The sequence below is a fragment of the Rhopalosiphum maidis genome, chromosome 4 (genome assembly GCF_003676215.2).
Source record: "Rhopalosiphum maidis isolate BTI-1 chromosome 4, ASM367621v3, whole genome shotgun sequence".
NCBI lineage: Eukaryota > Metazoa > Arthropoda > Insecta > Hemiptera > Aphididae > Rhopalosiphum > Rhopalosiphum maidis.
In genome coordinates this window covers 40,358,180-40,374,439 of record NC_040880.1, presented here as the reverse complement: position 1 = coordinate 40,374,439, position 16,260 = coordinate 40,358,180, and the positions used below count along the sequence as shown (strand labels likewise).

At 28.7% G+C, this 16,260-nt stretch overlaps 1 protein-coding gene across 3 annotated transcripts in view; it reads left to right on the top strand.

Moving 5' to 3' along the window:
• The window catches only part of LOC113559041 (chaoptin), a 101,739-nt gene extending 85,705 nt beyond the window's left edge, over window positions 1-16,034 (top strand). For all 3 annotated transcript variants that reach the window (XM_026964642.1, XM_026964641.1, XM_026964639.1), the window contains 4 exons: window positions 3,300-3,410; window positions 3,505-5,977; window positions 6,108-6,624; window positions 14,277-16,034. In XM_026964642.1, coding sequence (XP_026820443.1) covers window positions 3,300-3,410; window positions 3,505-5,977; window positions 6,108-6,624; window positions 14,277-14,626 — 3,451 coding nt within the window. In that variant the 3' untranslated portion in view covers window positions 14,627-16,034. The remainder of the gene's footprint in view (window positions 1-3,299; window positions 3,411-3,504; window positions 5,978-6,107; window positions 6,625-14,276) is intronic.
• Window positions 16,035-16,260: the final 226 nt, after the last annotated feature.

Below are 16,260 nucleotides of genomic sequence, written 5' to 3'. Positions count from 1 at the left end.
ACTAGATTCAATTTTCTACCAGAAACCTCCCCCGAAGTCGTCGATGATAGGAGCATTTTTTCTCATATAAAATGTGACTTCTGATACAAAAATTAAAAATTAAAAAGCACACACATCGTTGTAATAATAATACATTCATCGCTGGGCTCAGAATCTAATTTAATATGAACATAATATTTTAATGTTAATTTAAACCCCAAATATAGAGATTATACATTAAACATTTTGTAAAGTTAAGTCACTTATGAACTTATTAGCATTTCTGCACAAAATGATAATATTATGGCATATTAAACGATTCACGTTTGCCTAACTTAACTGTAGTTCTACAATCTGTTGTCATTCGTCTTATGCATTACAATTAGTCTTAATAACATTAAACGTTATATAGTTTTAATTGCAAGTATCATGATTAATTCTAACCATTTTAATCATTGATTTTGAAGTTATTACCTTTGATTATTGATACTTATTTTATAAATAAAAACTTTAAACAATTTTTAATAACAAGGCTGTCGTAAATACTGTGTTAGAAACTTAACCATCATTTGAGTTTTCAAACAAAATGGTTTCAAGTTTTTTGATAATATCAGTACTAATTTCATCTATTATATTCATATCCACACATATTTTTTATCTATAATTTTCTGCATATTCCGTTACTATTCTCAATTAAATTTATAAATTAATAATTAATATGTATTACTATTTAATTAATACAATTTTACTTAAAACGCATCTCATATATACACGTAATTTGACATTACAACATCTAAATTTCTGTAAATAAGAAATGATATTATTATTAAGAAGACATTACTCAAGCATATTATATTATATCATTTGTATCCGTCTTATATGCATACAACATAGCAAATTTGCGTTCAATAAAACACATAATTACATATATTGTTAACTTTAATATCTGTGTTAACTTACTTATTAAAAAAATTGAAGGTCAGAAAATTTATCGTAGCATTGACATTTTTTTCGATACTTTAATTTTTAATTTATTGCCTATAGGGCTATAGATATGCGAATTTTCAATTTGTAATTTTTTCATCCTTGTATCTTGCTAAAAATTAAAATATCGAATAAAAATCGAGGTTACGATACTAATAATATTATAACATCTAAATTTGATGATAGATAAATTGTTTCTAATATTAAAGCTAACAGTACATAATGTGTTCTATACTGAACGCAAATTTTATATGTTGTATGCATGTAAGACGGAAACAACACATGCGAGTGAAGCGTCCTCTTAACATATTACTTTATTAGATGCTTTGCATAAGATTATTAATAGGTATTATAATTTCATTAACATTTTGAGTTGATGTAGTGCCATTGTCTGCACAACAATCAGAGACAAGACAAATGCATTGTTTTATTCTGATATGCCTTAGAAGTATTATGATAACATCAGGTACCCTATTATGACTAAAACAAGACACTTAACCAACGTTCAAAACGTCTGTATTGTATTTTTAAAATAATTAAGGATGCAAAAATTAATTTAAATACAAAAAAATGTTTTCAATGTTATTGAATATTAAAACTGTAAAAATTATATAATTGTTTTGTTTTTATACTTTGCAATTGGAATCATCATTGATATTCAAATAATTATAAAATTAAAATTGAAATTATTTTTATATTATTATTATTTTAAGTATTGATATTAATATATGATTATTTTTGTTTTAAGTATATTTTCAAATTAAAATTAAAACTTTTTTTTTTGACGAAAATGAGTAAGTTACTTTTACGGATGTATTAAATTTTAATTAAATCATAAATTATTGCACACGAAAAATGATTCTGAGTGGAGAATGTATATCAACCTCAATTTCTAAGGATATTTTAGTATTTAGTTATATTACTATTATTACTAAAACTTACTAAACTATTTTTATTTTTTTATTTATGTATAATAAAAAGTTTGTTTTTGAATAAAAAAGCTTGACAACTTAATGTTTCTTATAAGTTGTTCATACTTCAATAAAAAAAATATCTCAAATACCATATAGCTTTTCACATCGTTCTACACACGTTTTTAATGACTTATAAGTTAAGAACAACTAAGAACGTAACATAAAAATATGAAATAATATAACTACATATTTAATAAAAGCGTAGTTTTTGGAAAAATTTAGTTCATGCTACCCTATAACTAAAAGAAAAATAAATTACTAATAGCAATATAAATATATATAAGCAAGATAAAATACCCTTCAAAATAAAGAATTTCATTTTTTGTATCCAATACATTTTTATTGAATTCAAATTTAATGCATTTTCATTGTGATCTACTAAAGTCTAAATTACATATTGTGACTTTACATTCAACATCTACAATACAGCAGTGCAACTTCACCGGTTTTCTATATTCTGAATTTTATTATTCATCTAAAATTTTAATGTGTTATACTATTTAAAAATTACATAATATTTTATCTTATTGTGTGCTGTATGCTAATAAATGATTTACTTTTCTTTAAAATTATACCAATATTAAATTTGGAAACTAGAACATAATTTTTTTTAAATATAAATATTTTACATACAATTTAAATCAACAAAGACATTTAATACAACAATTAATTTATTTTTCTCATGGAATTATTTATAATTGATGTAAGATCAGTAACATAGGGGAGTGGGTTAGTTCTACTTAAAGATTTTTAGAGGTATATGGTGCGTAAAAATCTTTTACCATATTTGACTATTTCTCAGCTTTTTCGACGCCACACAGTTTACAGGGTTATGTTTATTAAGATTTTTTAACGTATATTTTATACGTTAATCAGTTAAAAAACTAAAATATTAGTGATATTGGGTACTTATATTTAAATTATTATACTAGTCACTAGGTCAGTAATCAAGTTTCTGCTTGTTATTAGATTTATAATCTAAATTATTATTGATCATTATTGAACTGATCAAATTATGTTCTCGTAAATGACATAAATCAATAATATAACAATTTTTTTGTCGCATAAACGAATCGAAATCTAATTTATATTTTATTATATAGTTTTTAATTTTTAATTTTGATATAAGGTATTTAAAGTCCGTTTATAGGCTTATAGCTGATATTGTTCATTACAACTATTGAAAATCAGCAAGATTGATGTTTATAATTATTTTTCCCTTGAATTTTTGTTTTTGTTAGTCTGTTGTAATTCATACCTTATAATTAATAATATTGTCTTAATATGATCATTATTTTGTTAATTATAAAAAATACACTCATATATTATGTTTGGTAATATTTGTATTTTTTATTATTACAGGTCATCCGGATCAGTTCTAAGAGCTCTAGATCTCAGCTATAACCAGTTGGATAAAGTGCCACTTAAATCATTTTTCAACATAAAAAATTTGGATTGGCTTAATTTACATGGGTGATTATTATATTTCTGTTACCATATAATATTAAATACGTACACAATTGAACAAATAATTAAATTAATTACGCTAATATCTTGTACATTACAGAAATAACATAGAAGTAGTAGAAACGCACTGGAATCATTTGCAAGATACACTTCAACATTTGTTTATCGGCGAAAATGATTTGATATCATTTCCAGAACACTTTTCAAAATTACGAACTTTATCTACACTAAATTTAGACAACAATTTGATCACGTCTATTCCATCTAATATTAGAACTCCACCAACGCTTGAAACGTTGAGTATATCTAATAACTTTCTACAAGAGTTTCCGTTGTCACTACTAGAAACTGGAACTGCGTTAAACAGATTATACATTCGAGACAATTATATAGAAAATATGACAAAAATAATGCCAAATAGATTTGTTAAGCTAGATGTTTTAGATTTCGGCATGAACCGATTAGAGAGTTGGTCAGGTCGAATGTTTGGCGGTCGTTCGGAAGTACGAAATTTACACTTGGATATGAACCGTTTAGAGTCCCTGGATGCTAATGCATTTGATGGATTGCGGTCAGTTCGAATGTATCTATCATACAACAAGTTGAAACATTTAAATCACAAAACATTTGAAGGCCTTGAAAGAATACTAGAGTATTTGGACTTAGAACATAATAATTTAGGAATAATACCTACAGCAATAAGAACACTAAAAAATTTAAAATTTTTGTATTTATCGTCAAATGATCTCAATAAACTTGACTCAGCAGATTTCACAGGTGTGTCATCAAGCTTAAGGTCACTTTCACTATCTGGCAATCTCCTTACGGAAATTCCTAGCAATGCATTGTCGAACTGCACTAAACTATCACATTTAAATTTAGGATATAACTGTATTAGAGAAATAAAAGAAAACGATTTTGGAGAATGGGCAATGCACCTTGACACATTGTTGCTGATGAACAACAAGTTGAAAGAACTGATCGGAAGACCTTTCAAAAACACAAACGCTCTTCGGGAATTAAGTTTATCTTTTAATAATATTCATTACGTAGATGCCGATGTATTCCTGGATTTGGCTACATCGTTGGAAAGCTTAGAAATTAGTTTCGGTGTTTACTATGATAATTTTCCAGTTAAAATACTTAGACATCTCAAGTCTTTGTTGTGGTTAGTGCTCGATAATAACGATATTTCATCTGTGCCATTTAATGCATTGTATTCGCTAGATAGTCTTCAATATCTAAACTTAGAATCCAATAGAATATCTGTATTGGCTCCCGGGACATTTAGCTCACCTAATCAAACTGATCTTCGTGAAGTAAGACTGAATCAAAATTATTTGATGTCCTTAGAGCCAAACACGTTTTCTAATCTACAGCAAATACAGACAATTACTATATCTAGGAACAAAATTATTGAAGTTATGTCACATTCCTTTAAAGAACTTCCAAGACTACTCAATATTGACTTATCATTTAACCAAATTGAATACATTCAACCATCGGCATTTGACGGTTTGCCAAATTTTAAACGTCTTGATTTGCAAGGAAATCAGTTAAAAGAACTGAGAATGACGTCATTTGTAAATTGTACAAATTCAAAAACACCATTATTTTTAAACGTATCCAACAATTGTATTGAGAAAACACCGATTGACGATTCTGTAACACCCATTCATATAAAAATATTAGACTTAAGTCATAATAGTTTACAAGATTTGCCATTTAAACTATTATATTTCATATCTAGCTCACTCAGAAACCTATATTTAGATCATAACCAAATAACCAAAATATATAACTCCGAGTTTGTAAATTTAACGAACTTGGAAGTACTTTCAATAACCGAAAATGGTATGACATCAATAGCATCAAAAGCTTTTTGTAATTTAACTTCTTTGCAAATACTTTATTTATCTGGTAACAAAATACAACAATTATCATCTGAACAATTTGCAACATTACCAAAACTTAGAGTATTATCTCTAGCCCGAAATCGACTAAGCTCATTAAGTTGGGATGTATTATCAGGAACGCCATTAGAATATATTGATCTATCCAATAATGAATTACTCGCAGTACCGGCTGGGGTATTATTGAAAACGGGTGCAACCCTAAGACATCTTTTATTGGCTGGAAATCGAATAGATCATGTTGATGGGACGACGTTTTTTGATGTACCCAAGTTAGCAAATTTAAGTTTGGCAAATAACAAGTTGACAATAATTCCGGATAACACTTTTGTTGGACTCAGCAATCTTATTTCATTAGATTTGTCTTCAAATAGCCTCAGAGCAAATTTCAAAGAACTTTTCCACTATGTACAAAACGTTAGGCACTTAAACCTGGAAGATACTGGACTAATCGAAACGCCACCATTACCACTTCCTAGTTTAATTTCACTTCGACTGTCAAAAAATAAATTAGAAAAAATATCCAAATCTTCAATGGAAATGTTGTCCCGGCTCAAAACATTGTTCCTAAATGACAATAAATTAACTTCTTCTCCATCACATGTTTGGCCATTAATACCATCGTTGAAAACATTGGATCTATCTTCAAATCCTATAAAAGTAATTTTTTTTTATTAATTATTTTAAGCTCTTTATGGACATCCTATAATTGCATTTTTAAGCATTGTTATTAATTGGAAAAAAGTTTTTTTTCTCTCAATTATATGTTATTTTTATGTTTCTGTTTCAGACAATAACCAAAACAAGTTTTTCGGGTTTATCCCGTTTGCAACATTTACGAGTCCAACGACTCGATTATTTAGATCGTTTTGATGTGGGATCACTATCCAAATTGTCCACACTCCGGTCATTAGCCACTGATTGGCGACCCAATCTAGGACAAATCGTATGCGCTGCTGTTAAGTCAATCCGCAGACTATCGGTTCACGTAAAAGGTTCTAAACTATTTGGACCAATAGTCGATACCTGCGGTCCCAAATTAGAATCGGTGGCCATCACTGGATCGAAGTTAAAATACGTTGACCAACAGATATTCTCAGGTCTGGAGCGCGGGGTTGGCGAACGATTAACAATCAGCATTCGGTACACTGCAATTGAAGATTTGCCTGCCGATTTGTTGCTGCCACTGGTTGGTGTACCAAAACTAGCATTAGATTTAACCGGTAACAAGCTTACATCGCTCAATCCATTGACCATATATTCCAATTACACTACATGGGAAAACTCTGGTACAAATATATTGAAAGGCAAGTATTTTCTCAATTAAATATTTTTCATTGATTTCATATTATAATATATATCTGTACAAAATCTCATTTAAACGAATTATTAACCTGTATAAGACATAAACTATTTACCTTTTTAAGTATAATGTACATAAAACTTTATAAAATATTATAATAATATATTACATATCATATACATTATAGATTATACATTTATTTTACCTATAAGCTTATTACATAGCTTTTGAAAGATTGGGTCCAGTAGACACTTTTCATTACCAACTGATCTATTTTAAAAATCGACTAATATTGCTTGTATCTAAAATATCATACGTGTGCTACGTAACAAAGTATTAATAATATATGATTATTAATTTTAACGAATGAAATACTAAAAATTTATTTTATATTTCGTCGTTTTATGCAAGGTATATAAATTATATTTCCTACATATTATACTGTATAATAAATGTATTCTAAAGCTCATATATATTTATTTATGACAAACATAGTAAAAAAATGTAACCTATTCATACAATAATTTGTTTGTTAGATATGTCATATTCCACGTTTTTTTTTTTTACAAACGAATAATTATTAAATAACATTAAATTTATAAAATCCAGTAAATATTAAAATATAATTTTGTAAAGTTAATTTGCACATTTTTATTATTAAATGTATCTATTATAATAGAAAAAATAATTTTAACAAATATTTTAATTTTAAAAAGCATTGAAAAATAAATAGTATTTTTAAAATGTAAACATTTAATCTTTTTCATTGGTTGTACTTCAAAATGTATTAGATTAGTTTCTCTTTTATAAGCTGACAGTTTTATTTTTTCACCTATTAGGTATATGTATACACTGATTCGTGATTTACATTCTACACTTTAGGTAATGATTTAGTTTCACATTCGGGTAAATTTATACTCTAATTTACATTTATGGTTTTGTTTCCTAGCCACATAATGAGTTCATTAAAAAAAAAAAACACAGCTTATATACGTTTGTGTTGGGTTGACGAGTGTAAAAAGGAATATAAAAGAAGACAGGAATACAAAGAAAACATGAGATTCGAGCAAATTGGGTGACCATAGAATTATAATAAAATATGTATATAAATTTAAACAATGTCACACGTGGTTTATTTGCCGACCGGTCATTGTTCGTGCCATGTAAACATAATGGTATTTGTTATGTGTGTGTGTGTGTGTGTGTGTGTATCTGCAGGAATAAAAAAAATTAAGAGAGGAAAAAAAGTATCAAGCACTTCGAGTATTTAGGCTGACAAGAGTGCTAGTGTGCGGAAGTTTGTGTTGTATTTTTTTTCACATTTATTTATTTATTTTTATTTTTATTATTTTATTTTTTTTTGTTTCTCCTCCAGAATGGCTGTGTTTGCTACTGTGAACTGAAGTGCTGACGAAGTGCCGCTTGAAAAGAATGAGTATGTGGTGGCATTGGGGCGAATGAGGAATAGGGGTTTTATTAAAGCACATCTGTGTCGGGTAGGATATATTTTCCACCCTCCGTGGCATCCAACGCGCGACTTTTTGTCGCACCACGATTTTCTTTTTGGTCGCTCCTTCTTCTCTCATTTCTCTATACACGTGTACGTATTTTTACTTTTCGTTTGGTCGATATAAGTAAACACACACACACTCACTCATAACCACAAAGAATTGTCGAAATGACAAGTTAAAAATATGTCTTCAACACGTTATTGTTAAACACATAGTACTGAGAATATATTGTGCGAGTGTTATGTTATCGATGTAAAAAAAAAATATAGTATCAAAATAGTAGATATTACAATATTCATTCCTTACTGTTAATAATTTATGTACAACGATGATGACTAGAGGTGGGTCAAATGACACATGCCCGATAACAATCACAATTTTCATTATAATCGTACCAGTGTAACGTATGATTAAGGGGACAAACTTGTTCATCATTATTGAGGTAAAGGTTAAATGTATATTTTACTAGACATTTCAATTGTGACAGTTTTATTGCACGAGCTTTTAACAGCTAAAAATAAACCAATACATAAATCTTAAAAACATAAGCCACTCGTCGTTGTAGCTTTTTTTCTATTACGAGTGAACCTAAAATTAGCGCTATTCAATTTATTTTGTTTTATTTTATTTACATATAGCTTACTGTTTTAAAAACAATGGTCCACTGAATTTCTAAACTTAAATTATTAATATTTTTACTTACCTAAGCACTAAAAATTGTTATCTTCCATGAATATTAAATACCATTGGAATCAGAAATTAAATTATAACAAGAATAAATGTATAAGTTATAATAGTCATTTATATAAACTAATTTTAATTTCCCAATACTTAATATATTATAATAACAGGGGTCACCAATTAATATTTTTTAAGGACCACATTAGGAATTTGAAATTTTTTCGAAGGCTATCAAAATTCTTGGTACATATTATAATGTTGTCGTAATATATTATATCAATTATTCTTTGTCTGTGGGCCGGATAAAATTTGATCGCGGGCCACCATTTGGTGACCCCTGTATTTTAGTAACTAGTAATTGAGCTATAATAAAAATTCACTTATATTCTATTAGTTAATAAATAAATATAATAAATATTTGAATAGATCTACTCTTTTACAATTTATTATTAATTTTTAAGACATCGATAACTATTACTTTTCTTTAATAATGTAATTTATACAGTATGTATCATATTTTAATTATTGTTCTTAGTAAACAAATAGTAGATAAATTTGTATTTATTTATACCATTTTAAATGTCATATTATAATTTAAGTTTAAATATAATAATTTATGATTATTCATGATTTGTTGTTCTTAGATTAATTTTAGTACACAGCTATAACAACATATATACTTAATAAATAATCATAAATGAAAAAAAAATTAATTTTCTTCATATAAAACCTTAAAAACAAATTTATAATTAAATTAAACTCAGAAAAAAATCATGAATAATTATAAAACAACATTTATTTTGATTTAATAATTTATTACATTTATTATAGATGCTTAAAAGATTTTCAATCGACACCATGAGTCAATATATTCAATTTATTTTAAAAACATGATCGTTTTTATTTATTGACACATGAGGAAATCTTTATCAATAGTGTTACCAAAACTTTCTAAACTTACTCTATTGAGATTGTATTTACACGCTGGGAGACGTTTGAGTAGACGAGAAACACATCCACTAAATGTTGTGCCGTACAACTACGCTATAAATTAATATAGGGCAATAAATTTAAATAACATGGTTATCATTATTTTAAAAGCTGGGGAAATTGATTTCAAATGTACGAAGACTATAATGTAATTTTATAAACTTAAGATGAAATTGCGCCTGATTTACATTACAGTATTATACAACTATCTACATACATTTTAATTACTCGTAGGCGTCTTAATTATTTTCAAAAAAAGTACCAATACACAAAAAAATATTCGATATAAGCCAAAATTAATATAATACTAGTGAAATACCTACTTGAAAGATAACCAATTAAATCTTAGACTGTACGAAAAAATATATGTAACATTATATAACTGGATAAAAAATAAATTAAAAATACTTTTTTTTTCATTCTTTGGATTTTATCTTATTTATGCATATTTTTTTTAAAATTCAAATTATAACAAAATATTATAATTAGTTTTGGGATGCATACAACTCGAATTATACATGACGACATGATTCTAAAGAAGCGTCATTAAAAATTATAATGTAAAGGCTATAATACACGTAGACCAGCTAATATTTCAAGTACCTTTTTTTCAGTTATTTTTAAAAATATATAAGCGTTTTTTTTTTATCATATTTATTTTTATATCAACTTTTATAGTGTAAATTATTTTAGAAAAACTTATTAAAAAAGAAAAAAACAACAACAAAAACAAGTTGAAATAATGGGCAATAGTTTGATTCAGTAATATAACACACGAAAGACGTGTGTAGTTGGAAACATTTCCCACCAAAGCACGGTCATTATTTGAAAGCTTTCAAAATAAGTTAGTAACATCAATGTTTCTTGAACTTAAAACGTCTACCATTATTTTTATTGCTCTTATTAATGAAGACTATCAAAAAAAAAAAAAGTCTACAGATAAAATTGTATTTTATATCAATGTTCCTGTTAGGTCTTGAGCTTATCTGACGATGCTATGATAAAAATTCTACGATAGAGAAGAAACTAGTATATTTAAAACAATAAAATAATCAAAATAAACCATAAGTCAAATAAGTATTTTTGAAAAATTCAAAGTTAAATATTAATTTAAATTTTAACTAGACATTATTTTTATTTTTATGATAAAGTTTTTAGTTATTAAGACGTATAAATTAAACAAACAAATTCGTATTATAGATGTATAGAAAAATAATAATTTTTGAAGTTTATACAATGCATACAATTTAATATGCTTACAAATTAAATAGCATTAAAAATAAACTTTTCAGAATTTGATCAATTATCTTATCCTTAAAAATCATATATAACGAGTTTTTTATAATATACAATAATTAAAAATAATAATAATAATTCTTTTTTGTAAAATTTTCACGAAAAATACATAAAAAATAGTTTTTTATGTACCTATTCATTTACAAAATATAACTTTTAAATAATTTGACAATATTTGTGTGAAAAAATGTACATAATATGAAGGTCATTGGTGGTTTACGTATTCAAATAGTATAATAAATACATTTCATTTTTAAACCCTATAATTTTAACCATCACTCAAAGCAATTTTAATTTATTAACATTAAACTAAACATTTTGATAAGTGAAAAATCATATACTTGTCAGAAAAATATCTCTTACGCTTTGATTGACAGATAATTGCAATGGTATTCTCAAACCTTGAACCTTTATTTACTTTAGACAGGAAAAAAACTCACTAAACTGTCCGTCAGAGTGTCAATACAAATCCGTTTCATACGTCATACAAGTTCACTAATTAATGGACTCCATGCTAATGGTAAAGGGTTACGTTTTCATACAAATTATGTATATTGCATACAATATATCACGTATTATCAGTAGAATATAATATTATAATGTATATCGATTCAATTATTAGTATATTTCGTTTGAATATTGATATTCCAAATAAAGTTAACTTTTATTTATTTGACCAACAAATGCGAAAATATTAAGTTACAAATTTACAATAATAATAAACTGTTGTCAAATGGCAAATTCTCTAGGATTTTTATTGTTTAAGATTAAACTCTATTGTACCAGTTTATTTCGCTAAAATCAAAACGAATTAACTGCCTCAGTTATTATTCTTCATGGTACATAGAAAGAAAAAATAAAAAATATGTTATTAATCAAACAGGATTCAAGATATATAATATCCTAAATAAAAATAAAAATTGTATATATGATACAATAATAATTTTATTCGTGTTGTATACTTACATCTTAAATATTCTACATTTTACTAACGTATGTACAAATAATCTCTTTCAAACAGTTTAAACAGTACATTAGTGTGTTTTTGCGATTATAAAGGTACTTTTGATTCGTATTATGAACAATAACAATCGTTAATAAAAATAAATAAATAATAACTATATTAAATAATTATAATACTATTTCCACACCTATATTTTTGTTTTATGTACAATGTACTTTCTATTAAAACAAAAATGTATTTATAAAACAATTCTACAATCTAAATAGAATTATGATCAGGGACATTTTTTTTTCTTTATTATGTGTTATTAATTTTTAATAACTCTTACGATAACAAAAACAAATAAATAAGCATATTAGTATAGGCTTATACAATTTATATTATACTGGTAAATATGTTATGTTTTAATATGTCTATACTCTGTTAGTTGTTTTTTGGAACGAAAAATATATTTGGTTTTTAAATAATTTTAGTTTATTTGAATTCATAATTAGCGAGTAATTAAATTTTTTATCGTACTTGTTATGGCAAACAAATATTAATACCTCATAAAAATACCGACGAATAATAGCGATTGTATTATATATTCATCTACATAATGAAAATATTCATCAAGAAATTCATTCCTATGTAAATTAATTAAACATTTTAACGACAGATATTTAACTATAAATTCAGAAAACTAAATTCTTACATCTGTTATTTAAATAGCAATAGAGATTTGAACGGAAATAAAATAATATGGTAGGTACGTACTACTTATTGTTTTCAAGTTTTCCCTTACGTCTTCCGTTTAAATGTTTACATCTACGTTAAATATTAGTTAAATCAATAAACATCGTATAATAATTATGTTATTATTGTATATGTTATTCAAAACTAACTAAAAATAGGTACTATTCGTTATTTTTAATAGTATACTGATTATATGTAGTTCTATACATTTTTATTGTTTATTTTCAAACTCGAAGGTTCAAAACACCTGTGATAATTATAATATGCAGAGAAACTAAATAGTATTTGTTTATAACACGGAATTGTTGAAAAATTTAAAAGTTGAACAATTCAATACCAATTAACGTGTATTAAAAACTGTTAACTAAGTGGTATCAAACGAGTTGTTTAATATACATCGTGTTTATTTATAGTTCCTTCATCAAAATCAATTACACAATTTTCGCCATAAAATCGCACTTATTTAGTATAGTGTAATACGTAAACTTATCAGGCAAACAAATAATTATAGGATATAGATCGTTATTTGCAAGAAAATAATTATGAGTTTTGAAGAAAAATTCTAACTCGTTAAAAACTAACAGCACGAGGTTAAAACAAACTTTTGTCGGCACTACGGTAATAAATTTAGAAACACGAACATCAACATATACAATGGACGGATTTTACAACTTGTTGATGAATGATGAATCACAGATAGAAATCAATTTAACAAAATATATAATTTAATATGCTTATGAAAAAAAGCAATAGCGTTTTGATAACGTTCTAAATACATTTTAGTCGATTAGCACTCGCTGTCATCAGGTTCTGATTAAATTCACTCATCTGACCAATACCACCATTCACCGCAGGCCTGCGTTTTCACGGTATATTTTTAAGATAATCTGATAAAAAAAAACTATACTTTCAAACATCTATTTAAATTCAAAAAGTAAAATATAATATTAGTATATAGGTAAAATAAATATAATGTACAACAATTTTGAATAATTGTTTTGACAACATACTCCTGTAAGTCGGTGTAAACGGCATTTCGGGTTTTGTCATGAAATAAACACTTTATAGTCAATGGCGTATATTGAAATTAATTTCAGGGGAGGTTAAAAAAAAATTTGCATTCTTAAATTCCAATTAATTATACAATCAAAATCTCAATGCCCGTACCAAACATACATTTTAGGAGGGGTTAACCACCAAACCTCCCCTCTATATACGCCACTGCTTATTGTACCTAAATTGAATTGTTTAGTATATTTTGACTTGATACCTGTATATATATATATATATATATTATAATATTTACTATAGGACGGATGTCTTGAACCACATCAGACATATCGAAACCGGTACCGGCCTGGCTTAATTGTGGGCCAAACACGACCCGAAACCCGTGAAAACTCTAAAAAAAATAAATAAATCACTGTGCATAATATTATTTTAAACTGACATCGCGGCGTTTGCTCCTCTGATTCGCAGGCGGTCTGTACCTGGACGACAACCCGTTGCAGTGCGACTGCGGACTGCTGTGGCTGGGCCAGTGGCTACGCCGGTGGCTCCGGGAGGCGGTGCAAGTGCACACGCTGGGCATGGCCGAGACGCAACTGGCGCAGTGGACGGCCCGGCGGGCCACGTGCGCCGACCCCAGAAACGGCGGGGCCCGCGTGCCCGTGGCCGACATCTACCCGGAGGACTTGCGGTGCAAGGCGAGCGCGCTGAGCGGCAGCGGCACCGGCAACACGGCGGCCAAGACGTCGCACCTGATCGTCTGCCTGGCCCGTTCGCTGGCCGTGTTCTACCTGGCCACCGTCTGGTGCAACGTCTACTGAACGGACGACGCGCGTACAACAACTCGCTGCGCACACCGTATAATATTATTGTACCATCGCGCGTTTTCCGCCGTCGTTTGCGCCGCGTCGTCGGCGTCAGTGACGTAGTCGGTCTCCGTCGGGGCGGGCAAAAACGGGATTCCCATGGTCGTTTTTCTTTTTTTTTACCGTTCTACTCGTAAAGTGTATGTTCATTTTTCGACCGGCAATATGTATAGTGTATATTTATTATATTATTGAATTCAATCCGCCCCTCCCCCCCCACAAAAAAAAAAACTTCCCCCCTCGGGACGCACAACCAGCGGTGCGCAACTCGGATTGATGACGGCGCCCGTGTGTCTCCGTGTGCGACGGTAGGATCGTGTGTGTGAATATAGTATATATGTATATATAGACGATAGATTCGGGTAAATCATTTTCTAATACATTTTTAAACGATGCCTCGTCCGCCGCACTGATTCTTCCTCTGCCGTTGAAAAATTACGCCTGTTGTGGGAGAGCACAGACGTCGAAAAAAAAATTATTATCACTCAGTTTTATTCTTGTCGCAGTCAGCCCGCCCGCGAACCGGATCGTTTTTGGCAAAAGAAGGGTTGACCCCACTCGTCTCGGCGCTCCCTGCGCGTATGGTGGGGGGCGGAGTAATGGCGTTGTGTTTGCATACGGGTGTGACCATATACCACGACCCGATAAAATGTGAGCTATTTCCCTAATCTAAACATATTTTTCCACCTTTATCTCCGACCATTAACACACACGCGCACGCGTATACGGCAGAAGTCACGTCGTCATATTTCCGATCGTAAAACACGCACGGTACACACTCGGCGAACCATAATCCATACCGAGACTCTTGTGTAGGTACTGTCCTACCGCAACCACGGTATACCGACGGAACGCGTATACTATAGCTATACCGTCCGTCACACCGTGACAAACTCGTAAAGGTTTTCGTTTTGTTTGCCGCCCAATCGCAGGATAGAAGCTCGCAGAGAACCCTCCGTAACATATTTAACGTCATCACTGTAACTATAGTCACTTAGTGAATTCGCGAAATTACCATTCGGGTTTGTATGCAATTTAAACGGTATTCCCGGTGCGTATACGAAGAAAACGCACCGAATATTACGAATTTTCAGATATCAGAATGTATATGTTCTTATAAGTTAAGTATTATTACTATGTCATAACTATTATCTATACTTATAAGAATGTATTAGGTAATATGAAGCCGACTATCATCGTTTATTACTGTCAGTCAAAATAACGTTACAAGAATATTGCAATATTATATTTCAATAAAATGTCAGTTAATTTGAATAATCTTAATGTGATTTTATGTACCGAACGAATAATAAAAAGAAAATTGGAATTTCCTGAACTCTGCTTAGATAATAATTATAATAAAATATTTTAATTAATAATAATAATAATAATAATAAAATCAATTTTGTTTCTGATTTTTAAACTTAAAATAATATTAATATAAAATGATTAATAAAATCATTTTATTTCAAAGATACATACCCTTGAAGAAAGGGTAAATTTTACGGTCCATGGTCCTTTTTTTCAAATAAACGCATTCATTAATATTAAAAAAAAACTCGTTATACCAGAGTAATGATTGCATCCCG